Source organism: Neolamprologus brichardi, chromosome 4 (genome assembly GCF_056152115.1).
Source record: "Neolamprologus brichardi isolate AB-2024 chromosome 4, ASM5615211v1, whole genome shotgun sequence".
NCBI classification, from domain to species: Eukaryota; Metazoa; Chordata; class Actinopteri; order Cichliformes; family Cichlidae; genus Neolamprologus; species Neolamprologus brichardi.
In genome coordinates, this window is record NC_142107.1 from 14,590,614 (window position 1) to 14,604,075 (window position 13,462).

A 13,462-nucleotide genomic window follows, 5' to 3' on the forward strand; every position below is an offset into this window, starting at 1 on the left:
AGAATTGAACTTTTTAGCTGATTATTCTTGGCATGTCACGCAACCAACTTGCTCATTTTGGTCTTAATCATGCTGTACCAAGTTCAGCTGCACTGTATCCGGTGTCCAGAACCCCAATAGATATGATTTAAAAGGGTCCAAATTAGGCTGAATAAGGTAGCTTACATGACAGTGAAATAATGTTTCTTAAATAACTTATTATATATATTAACAACTGTGTTTAGTATATACTAATTTTTAACCAAGTTGGGTTTAACCAAGATATGTTTTCTGAAGTGTAATTGTTACATTACAGTGGTACATGCCAACATTTAAGGAACAATCTTCCTTACTACGACAATACAAATTTATCACAGTGGTACCTTTTCACTATATATGGTTAGACAATGTAGGTGGGGCCTCCAGTGACTGTAAGATACACTTCCTCTTCCCCTTGATGGCAAAAACATTGGCCAACCTTCACTCTACCAGAGGAAGATCATTTTAAGAACTTGCATATCAGCGCGCTTGGGGCTCAGCTTTATTTCGCTGTGTTTAAGCTACAGTCCTGATTTCCTACCACTTCAAATACAAAGTGTTTTACTGTGTATTGTAGTTTGACCCTGATGCGAGATAATGTGTGAGAGGTGTTGGTAGGGTCTGCCTACTGTGGAAATAGCGCAGAAATGGAAGAAGATTTAGTGGAAAACAAGGATTCTACTCAAGGCACAGGTGAGCACAAATAAGATATATGACATGTGGTCATTTTGAGTAAATTGTGTCCTTTACTCTAAATATCAACTTGCCCATGCTTAAATGAAACTTAAATCTGTTTTCTTTCCTTTCAAAATGTTCAAAATTTTTTGCTATTATTACACATTTTTCTTCATTTGAAGAAACCCCAAACTTTTTAATTGCCAAATATTATTTTGGTTTGTGTTACTGGAAATCTACTCAAAGCAGTGTAGCGCCATTATGACATGGGTATTCATGTGGGTGCATGCAGACGCTGCATGCATAAAGTGCCTTTGTTAATGAGTCTGTCAGAAGATTTCTGCTGCTGTGCGGCATCCTCCTTGTTGATGAACTTCCTGAACTCTTTTTTAAAGGTTCTTGTTCTGTCTTTTTGTTTAACTTCTGTATTTTTATTCAGCAGAATTAGCCTACTCCTTCCAAAAAGCCAAGACTGTCAACTTCTTTTAAAACTGTTTTGGAGACTTGTGTCATTTGACACACTAGAAATTAGAAATGTTTCTTTGCTTGAAAGTTTCTATTCAGAAGCTTGTTGCAGTGTAGCCTCAATTCATGCAAGTAGCTTTTGCAAATGTTGTGGGTAAACAGCAAACACAACTGTCAGAGTTAAGTGCAACTACATTGGAAAACTGTGTTCAAATTTTGCTGAAACATCTTACTTTCCTGTCAGCTCATATTCTTGAGCTGAAACACTGGTGGCGTGAAAAACAAGGACTCTATGTACACGATGGGACGTGACACAAACTGCAAGCAGGATGTGGTTGACCAAAATGGAGGCCTCTCTGAGCGAGTGATTTCTTTTTTACATTTGTTACACCTATTGTGAATTATCAGTTTTTAACTTTTTGCTATGTCAGAGGGTTATTAAACGGTCAAAGTGTTGCACAAAAGCACAAAAGTTTAAGCAGCAAAATGTGTCAGTTTTATTTCACATTAAGGGCAAATGCTGTCAGATAGGATTTTATGAGAAGCTAAGTTTGATTGTTTTTTTGAACTGGATCCTTTTTTCAGTTCATCTATTTTACTGTGTGTTTATATATATACTTGATGAACTAGCTTTGATACTGTGGTATAATATGCATTTCTGTATAGTTTGTGCTTTTTCGGGGTGGGGGAAGGGTTCACATGTCAGGATCCCCGTTTACTCTATGTAACATAAATACAATGTAAAGTTTGTATGTATCTTAGCTTTTACATTTCTCATTTCAGATGTGAAACGAGTGCAGAAATCTGAAACAAAGCGATACAGTGAGATCTTCCGAGATTTTGATAACCTCGATTTATCTTTCATCTCTTCGTAAGTATTACCTTGTGCAACCCTTTTCTCCTGCATCACTCGGGTGCTAAGTAAAAACTGTGGTTAGTGAATTGCTATTTCAAATGGTCTAGAGATGGAAAATGATAAAAAGCTCTTGAGGATGGGATTATTAATTTAGATTTTATCATTTAATAATCCATCAACATGAACTCAGTTATGTATGATCTGTTGGTATATTTATCTAGTTCAAGCTTTTAACTAAAGGTTTAATAACTTTCTATATTAGCATTGCCATGTCTGGTTTAATCTATCCTGATTGTGACTCATATTTTATGAGAAGCACTGACTGGAAACTGTTTATAACATTTCTTTAAAGCAAAGGTGCAGTGGTGAATATAGTTAAGATGATAAAAATACATGAACTGGACCTTGAAAGGTTCTTAAGGGGCTTGTTTATGGTAATAAAAGGCCCAGTAGCATATGCTTGCTGGCATATTCCTTGACAAATATGTTTCTCTCCTTATACATTCTTTCTGTGCTCAGCTCAGGGGATGATCTGCTAGCAGAGATTGACTCCCAGTCCATCTCAGAACCTATCTCTGTAGAAACTGCAGAGACCACAGAGCAACATGACGTGACCGTAAGAAATAAATACCTTTTGAATGTAGTGAATGATCTACTTAATGAAAGGCCTGTCATTTATGCTGTTGTTATGCTAAAGTTTAGCTCAGGTTCCGTTTTCAAATCTACTGTCTCCACTGCTGATGGTTTGTTTTTAGACGATTAGATGTGCTTTGATAGAGTTGTAGAGTTCCACCAGTTTGAAGATGCACTTTGTCCACAGATATGTGCCGAACCCAATGACGTGGATGGAACTCAGACAGGTATGGTTTGTGTGACAGAAGGGATGAAAAAGCCCAAATGAGTGTGTTATTGTCTGCATGCTCTCTGGTCAGGGTCAGTGAATAACGTCAGCTGTTATAAACAGTTGGTCTCAATGCGACATTCCTTTACACTGTGAACCTCTTGCTGAAGTGGTTCAGTCACCTGCTTAACCTAGCACTAACCTTGCTGGGACTGACAGGATACTATCCTTCATCCCATCGGATCATTAGCTGTAGCAGGAGCTACTGTCTGTGACACTTTACAAATATTCTTCTTCAACATTTATTTATTGTCTTATAATCAGCTGTGAGTTGTAACCATCCCTCTGTAACAAGATTAGGCTAAAGAGAGAGGATTAAAGCAGGGGACAGCTGCTCTCAGTTTTTACATTAGACTAGTGGAAAAAAGAGAGTTACAGAAATCTCCTGTTACATGGTCTATGGCATAAACACAAGTCAGATGGATAAATGCACCAGACTTACTCATAGTCTACAGTGGGACTTTGAGCTAAGTGCACAAACTTCAGTTTGACTCAAATTATAGGCACATGGTAAGATAAGATATTACAGAGGCACACTGTGTTAAACTTGGATGGTGAGCAATGTCAAATGTATTCTTGGGGCATAGAAGCTCTTCTCAAGAACACCTCCCCCACACCACCTTAGCACGCTTGCTCTCTCACATGCCAGGAGATAAACCTGATTCAACGCTCCTCTAAACCCTGTCACTCTGCATTCTGGACTTGACTGGAATAATCCTTATTCCAAGAGCTTGAACTCCAAAGGACTGATTTCTGAAAGTGCTCAGAGCTCTCCCTAGAGAGGAAAGGCTAAGAGAGGTCACCCATAGCACAAAACCTAACATATCTCTGGAATTGCATGTTCTATTTTGTGGGCTGCGCATGATGGCAGAAGAAAGTCTGGTTTGATTTTTTTTTTTTTTCCTACCACTCTAACTGGATTTGGCAGCTATCTGAAGGGGAAGAGCAGTATAAAATCTGCCTCTCTGTCTGTCTGGCATAACATGCTTGCATGTTTTAAAGCACTGCACAATGGACCGCTAGAAGAAGTGAAAGTTGCTGAAATGCATCAGCTTTGGTTAAAAGAAAAAAAAATTATTGCATTTATTTGCGAAGGTTGTGCTGGAAGTGGAACACATTGAGAAAGTAGTGTAGGGAGCTTTTGTTAGACCATGTGACTGTCACAGATACATCATCCACCCTGCACTAGTGTGACTCACAGAGGAAGAAGAGTGGTTATCGTATTAACGCCCTGCCTTGGTGACCACAGTAGCGCTATAACAACATGCTAGTGTGCTGTTATGTGCTCTCACAACATGGCTTGTGTCGGTAGCTGACTACGAGTGAACAGGTGTGAGAGGGAGGGGCCAGGCAAAAGGGAAGAGAGAGGAGGGAAGTTATTTAGCTAAAGCAGTTTGTTTTGGGGCTGTCCTCTCTCTAGTTACATCCTTTTTCTGTCAACTGTGAGACATAGGACGAATTTAAGAGGGTGTTTTTCTTTGTTTTTTACCGACAAACTAATGTATATTTCAGTATACATGCTAGAGTTTGCTCTCACCTTCTGGAAACTGCAGGACCTACTCTGAGGAGCAGCTATGACTTGTCATATCCAGCCATTATTTCCTGTTTTGGGTTTGTGTATATCTTTTTTTTTTTTTAACTGGTATTTGATTTTTAAACCTCTTTATGTTGTCAGATATAGTCGGGGACCATTAATATCACTTAAGGACAGACTAAACGTTTTCTTGAGAAAAGGGGGTATTATGTGCTATTACAGTGTAATTCCTGGGTACACCTTGAGCCTACCATTATGATGATGTACTCCCTCACAGTCCAAGAAGCAGACCTGGCCCTATGTCGCTGTGAGGATGGAGTGGAGACGGCGCTGCAGTACGCCAAGTTGTGGTGCCGATATGCCAAAGACCTTCTTGCCTGGATGGAGAAAAGAATCAGCTTGGGTAAATACACAGCTGAGTAAAGGAAATAGTAGTGTAACATGCAAATTTTTTGTCTTATCGTAGATGGCATATTTGAATAGAAACCGCACACAGAAACAAGAATAGGTGGATTTCTTACAAAATGCAAAGCCATAATGTGTACAATATGAATGAAAATAATTCTGATCCACTATGAAGTCAGTAGTCTTAGAGTAGTACCAACATTAATTGGTTTAAAGTGTTAGTAAATGATCATTTCATGCAGGTAGGTTAGGTATAAGTGAATGTGCCCTAGTATTTTCATCTAGAGTTAGAGCAAATTGGGGTTTTTTGTTTGTTTGTTTGTTTGCTTTGATATAATAACATTTGAAATAGTGCTGCAGTAGTCACCCTGTAAAGGAGAAGAGGTGCACACTGAAGATTGGATTGCTGCTTTGTATTACCCATTAAGAAAGAAAAATCATAATACATGCATTTTTAGTATTAGCTGGAGTACCATCGAGTAATTTTCATCACCTGCCTGGATTATTTCTGTTAAAGAGGATGTGAGTTTATGCAGTCATTCCAGAGGACTGCACGCTACACACAAACAGAAAGGATTAAAGAGCAGATTAGCTGAAAAGAGGAGGGCAATAAAAGACACTACTTGTCTTTGGAGTACACAGCGATCCCTCTTCTGTGAGCCTTTTCAGATCCTATGAATTCAGGTAGTGATGTCAATATACTTTGACAGTATACTTTGACATCACTACCTGATAGTAGTGTTATCATTCAAAACACAGAGCAACAGTTACCAACCTCAAGTGTGTAAGGAAATCAGTTAGGCAATGGTAACACATGAGTAATGCTGGGTGAAGCTCAGCCACAAACTAGTGATTACACAGTAAAGTAACACTTTGAGTTTGCTAACAGTATAGAGCCCATTGCTCAAAGAGAGCAGTCAGATCACAAACTGCTGTTGACTTAGTGTTTGTATCAGTACTTGCACAGTGTGAGTGAGATCATACTGACATCAGCTTGGTTCATTTCCTGTTGCAGTTCTTGAACTGATGCAAAATGCAAACCACAGGTATTTTTAACCAAATTAATTCCTCTTTTAACTTCAAAATAGACACAGGTTAAAGTTGACCACACTACAAGTTCTAGTTATTCTGTGGGTGCTGCATAGGCTATTCATCAAATGTCAGACTTGTGAAGAGACACAGAAGATAGGTAATGTCCAAAAATGTTCAGTATAGTGCAAGAATTTCAGTGATTCTACTTGTGTTTTTTATCCTCATGTACCATGCCTGTGTTTTTTATTTTTACATGAAAAAAAAAATGTTTGTTTGTTTTTTCTTTGCAGAGCAGGAATTTGCAAAAAGTATAATGAAGACGGCTGAAGGAGCAAAAACCAATGTACTCCAACAGGTATGGTTTACTGGATACTTGACAAAAACTGTACCAATGATTGCTACAGTACATCACAATGGGTTACTTATAATGATGCCTAGGACAGAGACTGTGGCATTTCTCTTTCTTAGACTGTAGCGTTTCTCTTTCTTTGCTCTTGTCTATGCAGGAAATGATGCCATTACAGTACATCTACACACTGGCTCTAGAACAAGACATCAAAAATTGTCTGAACGCTAGAAGGACTTCTGATCTGCTGCAAAGTCGCTGTTACCAGGTATAGAAGCCTACAAACACATCATGTAAAACCATCACTGATGTTTAGATGTAGATGTGTTAAATACCGATTCTCTGTCTCAAAGGCCTTGAGTGCAAAGAGAAATGAGATTGACAAGTGGCGCAGAGAATTTAAAGAGCAGTGGGCAAGAGAACAAAGGAGGATGGTAAGTAAATAATCACTCCTGGTATTGGTTGATGTTAAGCAGAGTTATTTGCACCGTTAGTGAACTTGTTGGTATCTATTAAAGTCATATTAGACTGTACATGAAAATAGTAAAATTGTTGTCATAATCATTACATATTTTTGTCTCAGTTCATCTAAAATTAGTATCTGTGTGTAAATTGTATAAACAGTGGACAGTATACTTGTTTGTATGTCATGTATATGTTGTTTTGTCTGTTATGGATGTAACCAGTGTGTTTCCTTTCTCGTATGTTGTGCTAAAATTTGTGCCAGTAATAAACAGTGTTTTCCACTCTGTGTATCTCCCTTCCTTGTTTTCAGAATGAAGCAGTGACAGCTTATAAAAAGGCCAAGCAACAGTACTTCCAGCGCTGTGAAGAGCTAGAAAAGGCGAAAGCTGTCTCTGCTAAGGCTGCAGATGACACAGTAGGAAGCAAAACACTAGATAAGAGGAGGAAGTCTAAGGATGAAGCTCAGACTAAGGCGAGTGTCGTGTTAATAGACTAAATACTGTATAATCTGTAGAAATAAGGGCCTAAGGTTTCAGCACACAAAAAGTAAATCTTTTTTTGGTATCCTTAGTAATGGCTTATGAGACGATGCAAAAAGAGGAAAACACAGATTGCATAGCCACTTAGATTTTCTTTCTGTCTTCACAGGTGTTAGAGGCAGAGTTGATATATAAACAGTGTGTGACTGATGCAAAGATCCACCAAGATGAGTTAGTGAAGGTGAAAGAAAGAATCATTTCACACATTCGTAAGCTCATCTTTCAAGGAGACACTGTGCTCAAAGAGGTCAGTACTTCATTTTGGTATAAATATAGAATATGTGTTATTATATAGTTGATATTATAAGCTGTCTTGGATAGCTACATATATATTTACAGGATCATTACCTAAGAACAGTCTAATGACTGAAGAGAAGTTAACATGTCTAACTATTAGTAGTTAATCAGCTTCTAAGTTCTAAGTTGATTAATACAAAAATTTACCTGAAAATCTACCTAAGCAGTGATTTATGTTTTGCATCATACAGTATAAAGAATTTTAATAAAAAAAACTACCATGTTTTATAAAATTACAAGATTCCTTTGCATATTTTTTCTTTTTTTCTTTTACTTTTTGCGGGTATGAAAAGTAAATTGTGAACAAAACACTACTCTTATATTTTATATCACTTTTTTTGATTAATTTTTTTTCCTTGACTCCACATGATGTCTTCTCTCTGTATTAGGTCACAGTGAACCTGTTCTACTTCCAGCGTCAGCAGGCAGAGCCTGTTCCACTTGGCTATCACAACCTGGAGGTAACATGCAGAGCCCAGGAGTCTGGTGAGCCGTATCTGCAGTATGTTCTCAGTAAGCGTCGCCCTGAGCAGATTCTCCAAAAATTTACCTTCCAGGAGTATGTTCCTCACGGTAAAGGGTGCGTTAAAGGGACTTATTCCTGCTTCTTTTACTGCTGATAAAATATGTAGCATGTTTTTAAATATAAATGTGAACACATAAACATGTGTCAGTAGGGACAGATGTATTTGAGTGTATATCCTTGTCATAAAATAGGATAGAAAACATGTTTGATATATTCTACCTATTTACTTGTTAAAATAATTGTTTCAATAATTTCTTTTCTTTAAAGCAACAAAAGAAAAACCAGCACTCTGAACACTCTGCCAGACTCGTTCATGGCAGATGATAGTCCTTTGCGACGATCCAGTGATTGCAGTAAGGGCTCCACCTAATTATACTTTTTTATATTAAAAAAAATAATCTTTCTCTTTAATAATATTTGTGTGTTGGTTCACCTAAGGGAAAACTGGATATAGTGACAGTGAGAGCATCGGAGGCAGTTCGGAGTCCCTGTCTAGCCCTGGTAGGCACAGGCTTACATTTTTGTATCTAACTTTTAATTTACAGTACATGCATCTCGAAACTTGTGGAACTTTTTTTTTTTTAAATTAACTGTGTTTTTGCTTTATTTGGAATATATAACTGAAGCTAGGAGGCAGGCTAAAACCGCATCCACTTTGACAGTGTCATCAGACGACCTAGATGACCGGGATGAATCAGGTTCTTACCTCCTTTTCTTTTCATGAACAGAATATGTTAATAGAGTTTATTTTTTATTTGATCCCTGGCTGGCAAATAAACCTATCTTCTCCACCTTCCTCCAGAGTACAATGATAGTCAGCCAGTCAAAGTGCCACAGGTTTCGCGAGCTGCATTATCACATCGACTCAAGAAAATGAAAAGCAAAATGGCCAAATGCAAGCAGTGTGACAACTATATTGTTGTCAGTGGGGTTGAATGTGAAGAGGTATAATTACACATTTGATGAATATATTGTAACATGGGCAGAAAACTGGCTTTCATGAGATTATTAATGAGATTGGCTCTTTTCTATCTCACATTCAGTGTGGCCTAGCTTTGCACAGGAAGTGTATGGAGGTGTGTCAGCTAGAATGTGAGCATAAGAAGGGATCGGTGTTTGGAGTGGACCTCTCTCTGCTGCCACGTGACAGGCCAGATGAGGTGCCCTTTGTAGTGATTCTCTGCACATCTGAGATTGAGAGCCGTGCTCTCTCTGTCCAGGTATTATTTATCCTCACACTGGTACAAATACATTGGTTGTCAAGTATGAATAGTGATCTAATAATCATTTCTGTTAGGGTGTGTATCGCGTGAGTGGGTCCAAGCCTCGCATTCAGAAGCTCTGCCATGCCTTTGAAACACAAAAAGAGCAAGTGGACCTCTCGGACCTCTCACCACATGACATCACCTCTATCCTTAAGCACTTCTTTAAGGAGGTAAAGGAGATATTAAAATACAAACCTCATTTTTGCACAATTCAAGAGATGTAAGTTTTCTCTGATATCGCACTGAATATTTTCAATATTATCTCTTGCAGCTGCCTGAGCCCTTACTAACTTTTGACCTGTACAATGATTTCGTCGCGGTGGGAAAAGCAATTCAGCACCTGAATGATGGGGAGACGTCACCAGAGACTAATGAGATAATGGATATCACTGACAACCTGCAAAAGCTACTACACAGACTTCCTCCATATTGCTACAGCACCTTGCAGCACCTTGTATCTCATCTTCAAAGGTGAGCATGCTCTGGGACCACAGACCTCTCTAGTTTAACTTGGCCTAAACCTGATAGATGACATTTACTTATTTCTATACTGGACCACTGACTTTGACTTCTAAGTCAAATTTAACTTAAGCTGTCCTTGAATTTGTCTCATGTGTTTATTTACAGAGTTTCAGAAAACTACGAGAACAAGATGTCTCCCAGCAATTTAGGCATTGTTTTTGGGCCAACGTTATTGCGCCCTCTAGTGTCGACAGACATGTCAATGATTGCCCTCTTGGAGACCACCTACCAGGCTGTACTTGTTGAGTTCCTCATCACACACCACGACAAAATATTCGGCCTGGAGAAGGGATCCGATACACCCCCTCCTCCACCCCCTACTGCACCTCTTCCTGACACCCCTCCCAGAGGTTCCTGCCCCTTGGATGGGGTAGCTTATCTCGACTCAGAAAATGAAACCACCTCCAGAGAGCGGCCACGCTCAGTAGAAGTAAGTATTTCAATGCACTTTAAACATCTATGGCTAATTTTTAACTGCTCCCTTTTAAGCAGCAGTTGCTTAGCATTCACACCATGTGAGAGTAACACACTTACCAGTTTTTTAAGAGCCTTAACACTTGCCACCTTAACCTCACGTTTTTTCCATCAGGATTAACAAGATCCTCACGCACACTGCTGTATTTCTCCTGCCCTCTGCACTCTGGCCTGCATGACCGTCTTTCTAGCTTTTACTTTCTGCTTTACACAGCTCTTTCCTGTAAAAAAATTTTTTTAAAGTTCACCTAATTGTGGGGTTTTAGTTGGGTTGCATCAAAAGAATTAAAACACAAAAATGACATCACCTTTCTTTAGGAGAGTAAAACCTTTTTATATTTGTACCTAATAAAAAATTAAAAATAAAAGAAGACTCATCCCAAGTAGTCATTGCCCCGGTAGGAATCCTATAATAATGCAGTGCTGCAGGTTTAGATGTGGTCTGTAATCCACCACTCAACTTGTGTCATTCCAGCAGAATCGAATCAAGAGAGAGTCAAGCGAGGGTTATATATCTGACAAGTCTTCATCCAATGAGGCAGTGGACCAGCTCAGCGCTGAAGCCAGTGAGAGAGCAGGTAGGCGGGGCATAGTGATAGAGAAGTTACTCCTGACTAGAGCAGGTCAGCAAACTAATTTATCCTCTGTGTCTATGTCCTGTGAAACCTAAAGATGTTGACGTTTTCAGTTGCCAAGTACAATGAGTTCTCTCTTGTGTCAGCTTGTAGTTTTGCTACTTGAGGACATGTCTTAAATAATCCTCTTGTAGGTATTACCAAACAGCTCCCAAGTGTTTTGCTTAATTTCTTGCACACAGGGGGTTGGTTCTAATTTACAGTTACAAAGTAGCTTGTGTTTCTAAGCGTGAGATTCTGTAGGTGTAGAATACTTAAAATGTCTGTTTTTTAATTACTTTGCGTACATCATCCAGTTATCTTTAGAAGTAGGACTTCCTTATATGTTGCTATTCAGTAAAAGTGGCTGAATTCGGTTGAGTACGTTTTGTTAGGGATAGTTTTTGTGGAATTAATGAATTAATTTGTGTGATTTTAACTATAATATGATCATTTCTTTTGGAATTTGCAGTTTGACATTTGAGTTTTTGTATGAATTTGGACAACACAAAGTTAGATTTTGGAGTTTGGGGATTTGGAAAGTATGAGGCTCAAACCATTCTTTGCTTTTTGTACTTTCGCTGTGTTTCTGAGGGACTCTCTTCTCTGTTGCTAAAACAGCAGCTTCAAAAGTCCTCGCTTTCAAGTCAAGTTGCACTATATATCATATAAAATGATTTTGTTTTTTTAAGCAAAATAATCAATAACTGGTGTTGGAAATGCTTAACTTTGTGAATCACATGCTTATCCTTCTACTGCTCCAGTCCTGGCTATGAGAGATGTATCAAGTGATCCTCAGGGTGAGATGGTAGGAGAAGCTACCTCTGATTTAGGAGTCCAGCCATACTACCGTTTCACCAGACAGCCTGTGAAGTATCACCGACATCATAATACAGGAACCCGAGTCTCGAACCCAGCATGTGCAGCCAGACAGGCTGCACCTCAACTGAGGGGCCACACAGGAAGTGCAGACAGCAGTCGCAGCTCTTCTCCAGAGCCAGGGGCACAAAGACTTTCTCGAGACATAGATATCCATTATGAGGGCATTCTTGAGCCCCAGCATGTGACTACTGACACAGAGAATAAAATGGATGCCCCACTAAGCCCCCGTGAGGTTGTGCAGTACATGCTGGGCTTGGACTCTACGTATGCACCACTTTCACCTTCTACAGCATCCAGTGCAACGCAGGCTGCTGAAGAGGTGGCAGGAGGATGTCGAGCAAATCGCAACATAAATCAGAGCAATAACAAGCAGAGTACTGGACATTATCACCATCTGTGTTCGTCACCAAAGACAATTCCTGTTGAGAAAAATGTTACCTCACCGGCCCAGAAGATCCTGTCTGGTCTAAGGCTGAGACGCAGCCACTCAGGGAAGGATGAGCAGCTCTTTGTCTGAGGGAAGATAAAAATCTACAGATGGTTCACTGGAATGATTTCACATACAGCAAAGGACATCATTAATATGACCATTATTGTATGTAACAACAAATGCTTCTGTCAATATTACCATTATTATGCCTTTATTATGAATAGAATACATCCACATTTTAGGTGCAAATGTCACCACAGGAACACAAAGTCTTTAGTCATCAAACCTACTGAACTAACATATGAAACACAGGGAAAAGTTCAATCCTGGTGCCTGCTTGGATTAACACTTAATCTTCTTTAGATTTTGGTCTGTTGATAATCCAGCAGTTCACTAAACAGACCACACATGAGAAGTTTATATATTATTTTTTTAATTAGCTCTTGTGTTTTGAATTAATTAGCAGGCGAGGTGAAAAGATACAAACTAGCACCTGAGTATAACGGTTTTGACCCGAGCAAACTGTTATGAATATTTGTAAAATGTGTCATCAATATAATGCTGTTTTACATTTGTTGTGCTTTCCCAATATATTATTGCCTATAAATGAAAAATTTTATAGTCTGTAAACAAATATATGCCTTTACTGGTGTCCTTGACCTTAACACTGATCATGTTAAGCTTAATGCACCTTTCTTGTTTTAACACAAGGGGGCGGTCCTCTCTCAGTATGCGGGAAAAGCATGTCAGACACAATAGTGAAAAGGCAATAAACCTTTTATCTTTAATTTCAGTGCTCTGCGTTTGGACATGACACTTTTTTTACTTCCATGTCAGCATTTTAATGCCTGCACCTGTTTGATTTTACAGCCTGGTTTAAGTAAATGGAGTGAAGCAACATTTCCTGATGTCTAGAAGGAGTAAAGTGATATCATCTTCATTCGGCTTTGTTCTTTTGATATTTTTGCATCAAACTCAGACAGTTTTGGTGTATAATACAACAAAAACTTAAATATGTTTTCCTGTGTGAAAGGGGCTGATATGTCATCACAAGTTGTTTCACCTTAGCTGTGCCCTTTTAAGTTTCCGTGTAACCTTGAGCACAAATGCAAAAGATCCTCCCCATCTGAGTTATCAATAGGCTGTATTATCACTCATCTTCCCTCATCATTTTCCGCACCTTCTCCCTCCCTCCTTTTCTGTCCATCTCCTCCCT

General features: G+C 38.9%; 1 protein-coding gene across 1 annotated transcript; it reads left to right on the plus strand.

Moving 5' to 3' along the window:
* The first annotated feature begins 468 nt into the window (after positions 1–468).
* gmip (GEM interacting protein) lies at positions 469–13,108 on the plus strand. Its single transcript, XM_006791301.3, has 21 exons — positions 469–711; positions 1,942–2,029; positions 2,534–2,630; positions 2,835–2,874; positions 4,727–4,852; positions 6,177–6,241; positions 6,393–6,500; positions 6,586–6,666; positions 7,008–7,169; positions 7,346–7,483; positions 7,923–8,113; positions 8,327–8,412; positions 8,498–8,560; positions 8,686–8,757; positions 8,862–9,004; positions 9,103–9,279; positions 9,357–9,494; positions 9,596–9,795; positions 9,952–10,276; positions 10,799–10,898; positions 11,699–13,108. The coding sequence occupies exons 1-21, from the start codon at positions 666–668 to the stop codon at positions 12,331–12,333; spliced, it is 3,081 nt and encodes a 1,026-aa protein (XP_006791364.1). The 5' UTR covers positions 469–665; the 3' UTR covers positions 12,334–13,108.
* The last annotated feature ends 354 nt before the right edge of the window (positions 13,109–13,462 follow it).

Excerpts from the sequence above, each read along its gene's own strand:
- gmip (XM_006791301.3), top strand. The coding sequence starts at position 666 with ATGGAAGAAGATTTAGTGGAAAACAAGGATTCTACTCAAGGCACAG. Across the intron at positions 4,853-6,176 it reads GGAGAAAAGAATCAGCTTGG|AGCAGGAATTTGCAAAAAGT; the intron begins GTAAATACACAG and ends TTTTCTTTGCAG. Across the intron at positions 9,280-9,356 it reads GCCGTGCTCTCTCTGTCCAG|GGTGTGTATCGCGTGAGTGG; the intron begins GTATTATTTATC and ends CATTTCTGTTAG.